Source organism: Passer domesticus, chromosome 5 (assembly GCF_036417665.1).
Source record: "Passer domesticus isolate bPasDom1 chromosome 5, bPasDom1.hap1, whole genome shotgun sequence".
Classification (NCBI taxonomy): Eukaryota; Metazoa; Chordata; class Aves; order Passeriformes; family Passeridae; genus Passer; species Passer domesticus.
The window spans coordinates 73,257,000-73,271,156 of record NC_087478.1 but is presented as its reverse complement, the minus strand read 5'-3'; the positions used below and the strand labels follow the sequence as shown (position 1 = coordinate 73,271,156).

Genomic DNA, 14,157 nt, shown 5'->3' with positions numbered 1-14,157 from the left:
TATAAGAGCTGTGAACCACACAGGCATTATGTAGTCTGGACACTTGAAGTACCCCTACCAGGTGCTCACTCTTATCTGGGAAAATGAATTACTCTAAAGAAAAGTATTGTGCTTGTTACTTATTTCTCACAATTATTTAATGATTATGGTGCTATTATCCATCAATAGATCTGCTTTCATTCTGGCAGGGTTTTAAGTTACCCAGCCACTCATTTGCTATTTCTGCACAGATGAAATTCTACAGTCAACAGTATCTCATCTTTCATCTCCTTCTTTCCCTCCCCAATGCTATAGTGTTTAATCTTTAGCTCTGTCTGCATTTTAGCTCTTTGTAAACCAGATGTTATTGGACTTCATTGCTTAACATGTACTTCTAGTTAATACCTCTTTTAGTCACCTTTTAAAGACATTGTAGAAGTGTGTCTAGACTTACCTGGATTTTCAGTCTTTGGAGAAGCTTCATCATATGAACACTTGGCTCTTGTAGATGTTTGAAACTCAAATCTATCACCTTGAATCCCGTCGAGCCAAAAAGCCCAAGAACTCTGTGGATGATCTTGACATTTTTGTTGAATGTGAAGTTCACAGTGCTGATGTTGGTATCCTTATCACCTCCTTAAAGAAAGTAGCAAAGGATGTGAAAACCAGCAGAGAAGACAAAGGTAAGAAATGTATGCATCTCTTAGTGCAGGTCTTTTGGAGTAACCTTTTTTTAGTTTTAGCTTCAGCTTCATAATAGTAATTCAGTTTGTGAGTGTGCATTCATTATTTGTCTCTGCATGGCTGCTTTCCATTGCCATTGGTGCAGAAAGAGAGGCACTTTATCATAGCCAGTGGAAGTGAGGTGAGAAATGTTCCAGCAAAGAGGGAGATGGGAAGGATAGAAGAGCAGAACAGAAAGCTGAGGAGAAACTAGAAACTCCTCAATGACAGGAAGATTTTGTGCTGAAAGCTGTGCAGAGAACTGATTGCTTCAAGACAAACACAGAGGCAGATGGGTATTTTTCCTCTTTGCAGGCAGGAATGGGTGAATACAGCTGTTAGAGACCTTTAGTACAAGCCTGAGGATGACAAGGCTGAGGGTCCAGCTCACAGACTGAGTTCTCTGAGTACAGAACTGCCATGGGGTTCCCCTCTCTTGACAAGACCAGACAGATATTTCCAGAGCACTTTAAACTTACACAGTCCTGTTTGGGCACCTTTGGGTGTTGTTTGAAATTCACTGCCAGGCTAACATGAGAGGCAGCCCTGGTCAAGCTGTTCTCAGGATCCGTGGGCATATGAAAAGAGCATCACTATTATCAGGGAAACTGGAAAGCCAAAGAGGGTTTTGGAGCTGGAGAAGAATTTCTTTAGGATTTCCTTGGGATTTGAGAGGTTTCAGGCATGCCAGGACTTAGAACTACAATAAAAACTGGGGACTGTTAAAAGAGGGTGTGCTCATGGGGTCTTTTTTTCTGTAGGGAGCAAGCAAGATGTGTATGGGGACAGAGTGGGGCAGCTGTGCTCAGGTCCAGGTTTGGAGGGGATATGGCAATAGATGGCAGGAAAGGTTCCTTGCATGCAGAACCACTGGTACAGCCAGGGACAGAGGCTCAGGAAAAAGTTCTGGGTGCGCATAAGGCACCTGTCAGACTGGTATTTCTTCCTACTTATCACAGAATTTGTTGTAATGCATGAAAATTACATAATTTCCCCAACATGCGTCAGTATGTTTAGATTTGTACTTCTTTAAACTTGATGTTCTTGGATCGAAGATAATACAGCAAAAGTTAAATTTACCAGTGAATAGAAAGATGTTTCATGTCTTGTTTAGTATGAAATTAAGGTGACCCTAAATGGACCTTTCTGAGTTGTAACACAGAAAGTCTGATTACAGCATCAGTGTGACCTCAGAAAGCAATTTCAACTTTGTGTTTTTCCAGCAATTCTTTTTTAAAATTAATTTCTCATAAATGCTGGCATTTAAAATAAAATTATCACATTTTATTTTCATTTTAGTCAAAAGCTTCCCACTTTATAAGAAGGAAGCTGTTTGGAAATATAGCTAAAGAATAATGTTGCTGGAAAAAATAATAAGCCAGAAGGAAAAAAACTTGAGGATTCTTCACCTCTTTGGTTTCTAGAAATTTTATAAATATCATGTATTCTTTTAAAAATATTGTCTAACTTTTAAAGGTATGAAAATGTCAGACTGCTTTTTAGACAAGACCAAAATATATTCTTAAATCCAGAATGTAGAAATATATTTGTTGCCCTGTGTCAAATAAAAAACACATGTGATCTAAAAAAATATTTTTGCCTTTAAAAATTGTTTCTAATAATTAAAACTGAGAGATTATCACAGTAAGTTAATTTCAGATAATTTTTCATCCAATCTGCCTGTTTAGTAAGAAAGCAAATCAACTACTGAGATGTATGATAATTATGGTAACATGTAGATATGAAAATTCTTAGATATTGATGAAAAGACTTTGTAATCTTCAGCACAGTTTTTATTTTCACTCTAAAATTTATTTGATTCTCTTTCATTTAACTCTTTCTGCCTTCTCTCCAGTGCCCTGGTTCCCCAGAAAAATCCAAGATCTGGACAAGTGTCACCATCTGATCACTAAATATGACCCCAGTTTGGACCATGGTCACCCTGTAAGTTTAACATTACTGTTGTTTCATCTTTAAAAGAGAAACTCTCTGTAGGGAGATTGTTGTAAGGGAAACTTCAGGAGTAAAGAAATACTCATAAAAGAAGAGGAAAAAACCACAGGGGCAGGTAAAAGCTCTTCTTCAGTGGAATTAGTGACTGCATGTCCACATCCTAAGCACAAATTCTAGGAGAGGGAAAGAAGAATGCACTGTAGAGCCCTGCTCTAGTGATGATAGTAAGGCAAAGTACTGAGAACAAACAAACAAACAATTTAACACTTATTTCTCATCAAAGTTTCCCCGCTTCAGTACAGATGAGATGCGAGTTAGGCACAGACACAAAAGGGACCCCAAAAAGCCATTTGTCACTTGACAAGTCAGGTCACAGAAGCATTTTATTCTGTCAAGCATCACATAGAAACTATCCATGGAAAGGACAAAAATAAGAGATATTTTGCAGTGAGAAATGTAGTGAAGATGTAGATGTGTGTCCACAGAATCTACAAGAATGTTTTTGTCATTCCCTTCTCTACATGTCTGAATTCTATTAAGTCCCTTTTATTAACCTACACCAGGTTTTGTTGAGAGCTGTGTACAGTCCTGTGCAATACGAAATAGACCTTTCCAAGTCTATCTTCTATTTTTGAGAATCACTCAACTATAATGTTCTAGGCGAGCTTCATGTCCTCCTTAACCAGGACATTTTTCATTATTTCTTTCTGGTACAAACAGTCCAAGTGTTTGTAATTTTCCTGAGCTAACTCTTAGGCTGTTTCTCATTAGATAAATGAACACACATAAGGAATTCTTTGAACTGGACTAAGTTCCCTCATCCTTTGCCAAATAGAAGGTGTGAGCACTGAAGAGTTTGAGGGAAAGCAGCAGTGGTGATGAGTTACTGAAGTATTGAGTGGGGATAAATCCAAATTACAGAATGTATTGCAATTTAGAAATACCTAACGAGTTGAAAACAAGTTACCTCAGGCACTGAACATCACTTGTCTGTGACAGCTGGGCTGATTTACCAGGCTTCTGAGCAGGGCTCAAAAATGGAGAGGCCGGAGGAAAGCACAAAAGAAGCTGATGTACAGGGAGCTCAGCAAAGATTTTGCATTTTCCTAACCAATAGACAGTTTGGGTTGTTTCTCTCCACACTTTCAGTTTGTCCTTTACTGGCCACAGCAATCAAACTGATGTCCCTGTGACACCAATTTCTGGGCCACCCTGGGCCCCCAGGGAGATTCCTGCTGCCCAGAGGGTGGGAACAGAGCCCACAGGGACAAAGCTGGGATGTCGCAGCATCTCTGTGAGTCTGGCCCAACAGCTTTCCATGTGTTTTACATGGACTTGTTGCAGCCACTGACAAGCAGCTGAATGAACATATTATCCACAACACACGACATCCTGACATGCTCTCAGGATCCAGCCCTTTCCTCAGATTCATGCATACAGCACTCATTAACTGCAGGGTTACTGGTATTATTGCTACACTAAAAATTATGTGAATAAACCTAAGGGACAAATTTGGCTTGCAGTACACAAAGTGGTTCCAGTAAATGCTGAATATTTTAGAATAATAAATATTTGTACAGTGATGCTGATCAACGCTGTTTCGTAAGTTACATTAGCACACGGTCCCAGATTTAAAGTTTTAATTCCTAGTATGAATGATGTAAAATTAAAAGGAATGTGATTCCATGCCTGCATGCATATTCAATATCTGGCCAAGACTGCCTGAAGTTTTAATTCTAGTAAGCACAGAAGGAGCAGAAAGAAAATGCAGGTGTTCAGTAGGTAAACTTCCCCTTTAAAGAGATACCACTGAGTCTGTCTTTATCACAACATAGTAATAAATGGGCAGTGAGAACTGGGTGTGGGGGAGCCTGCACTTCTGATGGTAGTTCTGATGATTTCTACTTATGCCCACAGATCTCTCATGATGTAAAACTCTTTTTTCCTAATTATTTTCTAACCCAGGGATACTCTGACTGGGAGTACAGCAAGAGGAGGGCATTCTTTGCTGACCTGGCCTTTAACTACAGAGCGTAAGTACAAGGCTGCTGAGGGGAAGTGCAGTGCTCCACACTGCCAGACTTCATGTCCAAGACATGTCAGAGATGTCCTATTCTGTCCATGGATCAGTGGGGCCACAAAAGCTCTCACTCCATATGAAATAGACTTTTGTGATGACACAGCAAATACATTTTAAGACAAAAATCTTAAGGTTGCATTCACATATCCCAATCCAGTGCTATATTTTGTTTTAGCAGAAGTGATTGCAATATGACCCTTTACTTCAAGTTTCTTTTAGGACTTGGTCCTGAGCTGAGGGTAATGCTTTTCAAGGAAATTTGAGGAACTATATTTAGCAACATATTTTTGATGGTGGAAAGTGATTTATTATTTTTGTGTTTCCTCTTTTAAATGTCTCTGTCTATGCACACTAACTACCTAAAAACGTGAAAAGCTCTCAGTTCTCCTGTAAGTGATGGGAAATGTTTCTACCTTTATGTGTGGAGCTTCACCAGAGCTACACTGCTTTCTGATGGGGTTAATCAAAGGTATAGGTACAACCAGTCATGCATTATCAGCCTCATGGTATCCAAGAACTGGTGAAGTCTGTGAAGTCTTGTGAGACTTCTGAATACAGTTTTCTCTCTTCCATAAATTATCAGATTCAGCACAGCTCAGAGCAGCCCAAAAGCAGAAGTGAACTGACTCAGAGCTACAGAAGAAGCAGCAGTGAGGAAGAGGAGAAAAGACCACCCAGAGGAGAGTCAGTGCTAACCCACTGGCAGCTGGGCAGCCCTCTGCTCATGGGTTTCTGAAAGCTTCTCTGTGATGGTGCTGAGCTGATCACATCCTCCAGGGAGGGCTCCTCCAGGCACACACTGTGTTTTGCTGCCAAGATTGCCTTCAGCAGAGGTGATGGCAAGCCTGGAGGTCTCTAGCTCCATCTGTGAACCAGAACACAGCTCCCTTTCTCACATATCCCTCTGTTTCCTCCCCACATTGTAACAGAAGAGGGAACACCCACATTAGAGCTGACCAAGACAAATGGATGGTTCATTATTTACTATTTCTCTGTTTCTATTTTCATTACGGCAAAAATTCATGGTGCAGGCAAAAAAAATGCTTGGAAACTGAACTTGAAATCTTAAAATGTGTCATATTTCTTCTCTTCATTACAGAGGAGACCCTTTACCTCACATTGAGTACACAGCACAGGAAACAGCAACTTGGTGAGTTTGGTAATTATGGGCCATTCCATAGCAGTCCCAGGAAAGGCTGGCAATGTGACACAGCTATAACCTTTTTAAAATGTTGTTCATCCACCCCACATTTTACTCTTTGGTTAAATGTCATCTTTTGGTCATTTGGCTTTCTGCAAAACATTCTCAGGGCTGGTCTTAACTATTCACTTTCTAGAGCAAAAGGCATTTTCCTGACTATCTCCCTGCCTGCAGATCCCATCAGGATATCAGAAGCCAGAAAACATCTGGGCCCTATAGAATAACTTCTTCTGACAGACCTCTAACTCACCATAGCTATGGTGCTGGCAGAAATATCACATTTTCAAACTTGTTGTCAGGAGAAAACGCCCACTCACAGGACAGAAATTCACTCAGAGGACACAGCTAATTCAATATTCACAGGACAGAGGAGCCTTGCTTGTACTCCTTCAAGTATTCATTGTTTTTAACATGAATGTGTAGCATTTTCCAAACTGAAGGTGGAGGGAATTTTGAAATACCTTTATAATACACATTATTTACACTGTAAAAGGGCCTTAGATAATATATAGATATCATATGAAATTATAGTAAGTTGCTGTTACAAGGGTGCAGCATTTCTTCACTGGTGCTTTGTTTCTCATGAGGGTCTGCCACTCAAAAAAAAAAAAAGGCCCAAAACGCAACCAATGAATAAAAAAATTAATTCAATTCAGAGTATTTTTTAAAACATTATGTGAAATATGTGGCAGATTTGAAAGGAAGCAGAGCTCCTATTTCAAATCCCTCTGTTTCCACTTTCTGCCACTAACTTGAAGATATATCAGTAAGCAGCAGAAATTCCACATTTGTGTGATACTACAAAACATTAATATGTCCAAAAGTCTCAAGAGCAGAGTCCTGGGATTGTGCAAGGTGCCACATGTACACATAAGAGATAGTCTTTGTTCAGAAATTTAAATGGAAAGAAGGCCTAAAGGTGGAGGAAAGGAAGAATGAAACCACATTTTCTAACTGTGCCACTGAAAACCCTAGAACTTAAGTAATTTGCCCTAAATCACATCATCAAATTTTATTCCAACACCAGGACTTAAACCCATAGAACTAGATGTCTCATGCCAGAACCTCTCTGGCATCCCATCTCTTTCAATAGTTCAAGTAAAATCTACTTTGCCACAGAAAGCCACAACCACATAAAAACCTTGCATCCAGCTCATCCAGGAGGATGTGCTTTTATTAAGCTCAAATAGGTTTTTATAGCATCTTTCAATAGTCAAAGATTGATGGTCAGTGTCATGCTCATGATTATTACCACCAGCCAACAATCTTGGCATGGGATGGCGTGTGGGAATGTCGTATTTAAGAAAATTTAATTTTGTGTTCTTTCCTGTTTTTCTCATTTATTGCCAACCTTCGTCATTCCAGCTCTTCTCCACCTAGAATTAGACCCATTGTGGCAACAGAATAGATTTTTAAAGGAGTATCTGCCCATTTCCTTAAACAGCCAACCCCAGTAACCCAGGTTGTCTTGTTATGTAAAGCTGTTTCCAAAATTAGCCTTCCCAATTGTTATCGCAGCCCCCTGAGGCTGTGCCCTGAGGTCAGCTGCATTACAGCACAGCTTAATTGAGCTGTGCAATTGCAGGGGAAATTCATAGCACAAACTAAATTCCCTTGGTGTCACTCTGAGAAGTTGCTGGATGCCTTCAGTTTGTAGCAACGTGGTTATAAAAATGAAAACCAAGCCAGCGAAGAAATACGACTTTCAGAAAACAGAGGGTACGGATGATCTGAGCTTTTGTTTTCAAAGCAACTTCTTGGAAGGCCCTGAAACTAAGCAGTCAGAGATGCCATATGGGTAAAAGCTGTGTAAGAAAAATGGAGAATTTAGGGGAAAATTATGGGGATGCACCTGTCACATATTCATAATGAAGCTGAATAGTGCCACTTTTTTTTTTTCCCCTGAAAAATAAGGAAATTTATGTAAAATTGGGTTATTATCTTTAAAGTCTTTCAAGCATCTGGCTCTGTCTTTTGTCAGGATGCTCCTTTCTAGAGTTTTTAGTAATGTTTGCTTCCAGCAGTGACAACAGCATACCTGCTCCTCTCTTGGCTTTGGAGGGTTTCCTTAGATGATTATCTTTGGGTAATTCATCACTGGTCCCTGGGACTGCCTGCAGTTCTGTGGTAGCCAATGTTTGGACACACAGCAGAATGACCCTGATAAAAGAGACCATATGTGCACAAGTGTAAACAAGCCTGCTCTCTCTAGACTCCAGTCTGGGCATGAACCCTGCACTGGTTCAAATCCCACACAACCCCACTGAAGTCAGTAGTATTCTATGAGGAAATAAGCCAGGGCAATGCTTGAACTCTAGTCCTCCTCATTTTTTCCTAATTCCTCCATGGAAATGGCCCAGTCTCCTGTGGCTTTTGCAATAGTGACAACAGCCACTGTTTCCCTCTGTTCTTTTAACTTTTTTTCCTCCTAAGGTTTTCCTCCCCCGCTTCATTCTGGTTCATTATTACTCCCACACTGCGTAAGACATTTGTACAACTAAAGAGCCATAACCAGGGACTGGCTATCACCTCCATAGCAACAACAGCATCACAAAAAGGAGAATAATAATAATAATGGTAAAAAAAAATTACAAAAACAACAAAAGGTCATTTCCCGTACCCAGCATTTCCAAGAATGATCTCAATTTTCATAAAACAATGTTTATAAAGTTGTTGAGACCCTAGGGCCATGTCTGAACAAAAATAACCATTTCTATAAGGTTCTTTGCTGTCCTATTACTACTTGCTTATTTTGCAACAGCTAAATATATTTCAAACCACAGCTCTAAATCCAAGTACCATCCAGTTTGTGAGAATATTAAAGCCTGTTTCCAAATCAGGTTACATATATTATTTCCAGGTGGTCCCTTTTTGTATAGTGAGATAAATGTTTCAAGAAGCTGGCATATCTTTCAAATACATAGCCTGTGCCTGGCATTTTGAACTGTGAAAATACAAACCTCTTCACCTGTGCAGATATTACCCTTCAGTATCAGAAAAGATGCTCTTCCCAGAGGCTTTTAAGAGACAAATATAGGCTAGGCTTCAGGGTGGAAAAGGAGGGAGCAGCATTTCAAGTTGTACCCAAACATAGGAAGGAGGGGAATACCTGATTCATTCCTTTCATAAGCTGAGCAACAGGGTATCCCAGATTCAGCTCTCTTCCTGGGATTTCCCTGCCTCCAACACACTTAGCAAGAAGGTGCCTAATCAAGAAACACTTCTGTATCTGAGTTAGAGTTCTGTAATATTGAAGGACACCTTCTGAAGGAAAAGTGAAACAAACAGCCCTTATGGTTTGCTACATCCAGCCAGGACCAGCTTTCAAGCACCAGCTTTCAAATCCCCAGCTCAGATTTTTAGACCATGACCCCCATGCTGGGGCTTTACATCTCTCTGTGGATTTGTAGATGGTACAACTAAGCACTGCTTTATTGAGGTATGTCACTCTATCCAGTTTTTGGTTTTCAGGAGAGAAGTCTACAGGAGGCTGAGGAGCCTTTACCGTACTCACGCCTGTTCCCAGTACCTGGATGCTTTCCAGCAGCTCGAGAAGCACTGCGGCTACAGAGAGGATAACATCCCTCAGCTTCAGGATGTCTCCAGATTTTTAACAGGTCAGTCATTATAAATTATGGTTTATTCTAGGGTTCCCTGCACATATTTGTGCACCACAAGCCATTTCCTATGAAACAAGCTGGTGAGCAGAGCTGATGAGCTCTAGCACAGGGCGCTCATTCCAGGCACATGGAGGGACCCAGCTGGAAGTTTGTGTGTGTTCTGTGAGTGGCAGCAGCTGCTGTGGCACTACCAGCTAATCCCTGTACCAGCAGCACTGCAGCCACAGCAGACACTGCTCAGTATGACTTCCACACCGCCTTTTTGTGGGTAGGGCTCTGTTTTATGCTTCTGTAGCCATGCTGATAGTAAGACCCAAACACAACCACAGGTACGTACCTCTCAAGTATGCTTTTTTCCTGATCCACCTGGCAGGATGGGGATGTGTGCTAGAGAAGATTTCCAGGAGATCCTGCTGGTCAATCAGCAGCTGCCTTGAAACAACTCTGCTTCCTTCTGTCTCTGTAGCACCACTTGCCACACCAAGCTTTTTGGTGCCTGCCCTGTGGCTGACAGAAGAGCACAGAGGCTGTGGTGCTAGTCCATAAAGGCATGAAGAGGTCACCTTAGAAAAAGGACACACAAGTCTGCCAGGCTGTTAGCTAGGGGCTGACTAGCCAGGAGCAGGAGTGAGGGAGCCTGCATTATGAGGCCACAGGCTGCATGGATTCCCAAGGCCAGGTGCTTTGTGTAAACCACCTGATTATCAAGAATTGCTAAAGAAAGGTGATGCTTAAAGCCTCCTCCTCAGTGAAAAAATGTGACAGAGAGAGGACAGCTTATCACCATGATTAAATATACAATAAAATATATGGCTTACCTTTAAATGAATACAATTAAATGCAATATTCAAATGTAATACTCAGGAAATCAAGTGACCTGCTCCATATAAGAGTAGGGGATACCAGTTAGCTTGAATGAGCTTTCTGTGTCTGAAGAGTTTTCTAAGACTTTGGCATTTCTCATGAAGATTAAGCTGTTTGATGACAAGGTTTTTATTGCACGTTTAGTGTGAGGGAAGGGAGGGTTGCCATGTGAAAAGCATATTCCATAAACACCCTTGCACCCAGCTGTAGGATTTTTTTTTCTTTTTTTGGTGTAGGCATTATGTATTTTCTCATGTATTCTCACTTCTATTCAACTACCCATCTTACTTCCCTCTTATAATAACTGGGCTGATAAATATTTTTTCTCTTGAAGTAGTTGATCTCATTTAATTTGCACAATAGCTAACAGCAGGGAGTTCCAGGAATTGTGATTCTGACTTGATTATCACAAATATTCATATCCTTCAAGTGTATCAGGTGATTTCAAACTGGGAGAATTTAGGATAGTGCAAGACTATGCTGCCATAATCCTATCTGCATTGCTCCTGTTAGTTGACAGAATTTGGTTGTCTGGAGTCTGCTCACTTCCTTTACAGGCTCTGGTTCTAAATATTCTCTGTGTCATAAAACAAAACAAACTAAAAAGCAACTCTGACAAACCTGTCAATAATCTTTGGAAAGATGTTCTCAGTGAGTTTCAACTAATTTTCTATAAACATAAGGTGTCTAATATAAGCTAATTGTATTAACTACCTGGGAATGAGTATCAAGAATTTCAGAGGCATTTCATTCCATTCTGAAATGGACAGCTAAGGAAATTGTAGAACTATTCATAGTCCTTGAGGCCACTGGTCCTACCCTCATTAAACTGTAGATTAAAATTGGATTACTTTAGCCTACAGGTTATACATGAATGCAACAAATTTTTTTCAGAAGAGCTGTGCTAACAGCTAGACACAATTAAAAGTGAGGAATCTATTTTAGTCCCATAATATGAGGCTTTGAATGCATATCTTGGCTCACTTTCCTCTAACAAGGTCATTTCACTATGCAGAACACTTTCTAGAATAGCATGAAGATTTATATTATTGCAAGGCCCAAACTCAGTCTGAGACAGAAGCATCTGCAAAGTCTAAAATCTGACCAAAAGTTAAAGCATGTTGCTAAGGGCATTGGCCAAACTCCTCTTAAATGCTGTCAGGCTTGGGGCATTGACCAGTTCTCTAGGGAGCCTATTCCAGTGTTTGACCACCCTCTCAGAGAAGAAATGCTTCTGAATGTCAATTCTGAACCTCCCCTTGTACAGCTTTGAAAATAATAAAACAAAGGAGACAGAGAGAAAGAGAGAGGGGATAACATGGAAAGAAAGTGATCATGTTAAAACCAGCCCACACAGCCAGGTAAACTTCCATCTTCTCTATAACTTAGCAGTATCTGTGAACACAAGAAAGCAATTCCTTTTGATTTGGGATGAGATCTGTCTGTTTTTACCTATTAGTGAGGCTGGCTTGAAGAGAAATGAACTGTACTTCATAAATATTTCACAATTACTTAAAGGGAATTAAGCAGTTAACAGCGTGATCGCTTACACGTGGCAAGTGTTTTCCTGAAGGGTTAACTAGATGAACCTAGGCACATCTTTCTTTCTAGGAAAGATGTTTGGATTGAGGCAGTCATTGTGCTCCACAGCTGGAAGAAATTACAGCCAGTGAGCTGAAGCGAGCTCACACTACAATGCACAGGCTGCCTGTATACACCCGTTTTTAGGCCAAGAATTAAGCCTTGCAGATCACTTTAGGTCAACTGCTCAAGACCTTCTCTGCAACACACTTTGATTTCCCAGATCTTTGGGCAGCAGGTCCAACCAGCCACACCCCCAGTTCTCTGCTGATTGCTGGTTTTATTGTGCAGTCGTGAGCTAGGAGTTCAGGTTTTGCAGATATTACCTTCAGCAGATAACTTTTTCCTTGGGCTTTTCAAGGCAACTGGCCAAGTCTGTTCCATCAGCAGACTGTCTGATTCCCTGGCCTCTATTTAAAAGGACATCTTAGGGAACACAAGCTGTAATTTTCATTTTGCCTCCTTCTCCTCCAACATGGATGCTAAAGCTATATAAATTTCCCTAGACTCTTTCATAGACTTTCCAAAATTGAGTTACTAAGGTATTGGTTTTCATATCATATATTTTTCAGCTAATGTAATTTTCACTCAGAATTCAGCCCAACGATTGCCAGATTCTGAAATGTTCACATTCCTCTGGATTGGACCAGCAAATAGACAAATGTAGATACATCATCTCCACAGGATTTTTTTTTAATTGTTCATTTTTGAGGCAGTTCTATACTAGTTACCTTTGAATTGAGGGGAGCAATAGAAGATATCTGTGGCAAATGCCCACCACCTAGTCCACCACAATGTCAGAAAGAAGCACTTCTTGCTGTCCTCTCATTCCTCTATTTCTTCTATATTTTGTCACTTCTTTGAAATTTTTTCCTTTTTTTCTTTCTCTGGGTGTTTAGTTTTGTTTTGTTTTGTAATGGGAGAAGTACTAATAGCCTGACAGAGTAAGACAAGAAATTCTGGAAGAAACATGAAAAAACAAACCAAAACAAATCTCGTAAATGGCTTGGTTTCTGGGTGGGATTTTTTTGTTTGTTTTAAAAAGGAAAAAAAAAAAAGGTTATAGACTTCATGACACAATAGAATATGGAGGAAGAATTGAGAATAAAGCCATTTCTGATTTTTTTTTAAATGCAGTTTTATGCTCTCAAGAAGATGAGATGTCATTTACGGGAGCTGAGAATGAAACACAGATTTTTGAATATAGGACTTCAAAAAGATGATCATTGGCTCACTTTGAAAGCGGTGATTTTCAATTTTCTCAGCTTTGCAGACCACCAGCATGTTTCCCATGGAAATGTAGAGTGTGTTCTATTGACCACCAGACTGGTTATTTTTTTGGTTATCTCTCACAGTCCTTTCCAATGGTGCAGGGTGCTCTGGGGTAATCCTGGACGTACAAGCTAAAATTACAGTACAAAAGTGTTGCATTTTTCTGTGGACATGTGCAAAGCAAAACACCTATGATCACATCACTGGGGGGCTGTGCAGTGGGTTCTAGACAAACATAATGGTAAAAAAAAAAAAAAAAAAGAAAAAACACCAGTGTTGGAATTTCAGGCTCTTTCTTGTTCCAAGGGCAGGGCGAACAATACTCAGAAAATGTTTTTGAAGTCTCACTCTGAAGTTTATTGTCCTTATCTATTACAAACTCATGAGGTGTGAGTTCTCCCTAACAAGTCAAGAAAGTGCCCTAAAATAGTATCTGTTCAAAGCTATTTAAGTACTAATTACCCAATAAACAGTTGGCATATATATTATTTATGCTTCTAGCCTAATTATGATCACCCAAAACTCGTAATGCAGTCATCTTTCATCTAATTAGAGAAAATCACCCAGATCCATGAAGAAGAAGGAAGAAGGTAAAGAAGAACAACTTGCCTCTGTCCTAAAACCTCCATCTTTCTTCATATTTATTTCTATATTCTAAAACACTAAACTCTAAGTTTTCTACCTTGTTATATTACACACCTCTGACCAACTACACACCTGTAATCCCAGTGCTATTAATCAATTTCGGAAGTCTTCTCCACAGCCTCAGGCCAAATGCAGTGCTGTCTTGTGGGTCTGTGCCCTTCAGCACAGAAAGTTTGAAATTCTCAGCACCCAGGGTTCCAACACACCAGATGCAGGTTCTGTTCCCTGCTTGATCTGAA

The 14,157-nt window shown here is 40.1% G+C and overlaps 1 protein-coding gene and 1 long non-coding RNA gene across 3 annotated transcripts in view; one reads left to right on the top strand and one right to left on the bottom strand.

Moving 5' to 3' along the window:
• Window positions 1–14,157, bottom strand: part of LOC135300970 (uncharacterized) — a 77,982-nt gene that overhangs the window by 7,575 nt on the left and 56,250 nt on the right. For both annotated transcript variants that reach the window (XR_010362714.1, XR_010362715.1), the window contains exon 3: window positions 434–615. This is a non-coding gene — a long non-coding RNA (uncharacterized LOC135300970). The remainder of the gene's footprint in view (window positions 1–433; window positions 616–14,157) is intronic.
• The window catches only part of LOC135300969 (tyrosine 3-monooxygenase-like), a 28,717-nt gene continuing 15,044 nt past the window's right edge, over window positions 485–14,157 (top strand). The window contains exons 1-5 of the mRNA XM_064421061.1: window positions 485–662; window positions 2,558–2,646; window positions 4,621–4,688; window positions 5,835–5,885; window positions 9,408–9,553. Of these exons, the coding sequence (XP_064277131.1) occupies window positions 488–662; window positions 2,558–2,646; window positions 4,621–4,688; window positions 5,835–5,885; window positions 9,408–9,553 (529 nt within the window). The 5' untranslated portion in view covers window positions 485–487. The remainder of the gene's footprint in view (window positions 663–2,557; window positions 2,647–4,620; window positions 4,689–5,834; window positions 5,886–9,407; window positions 9,554–14,157) is intronic.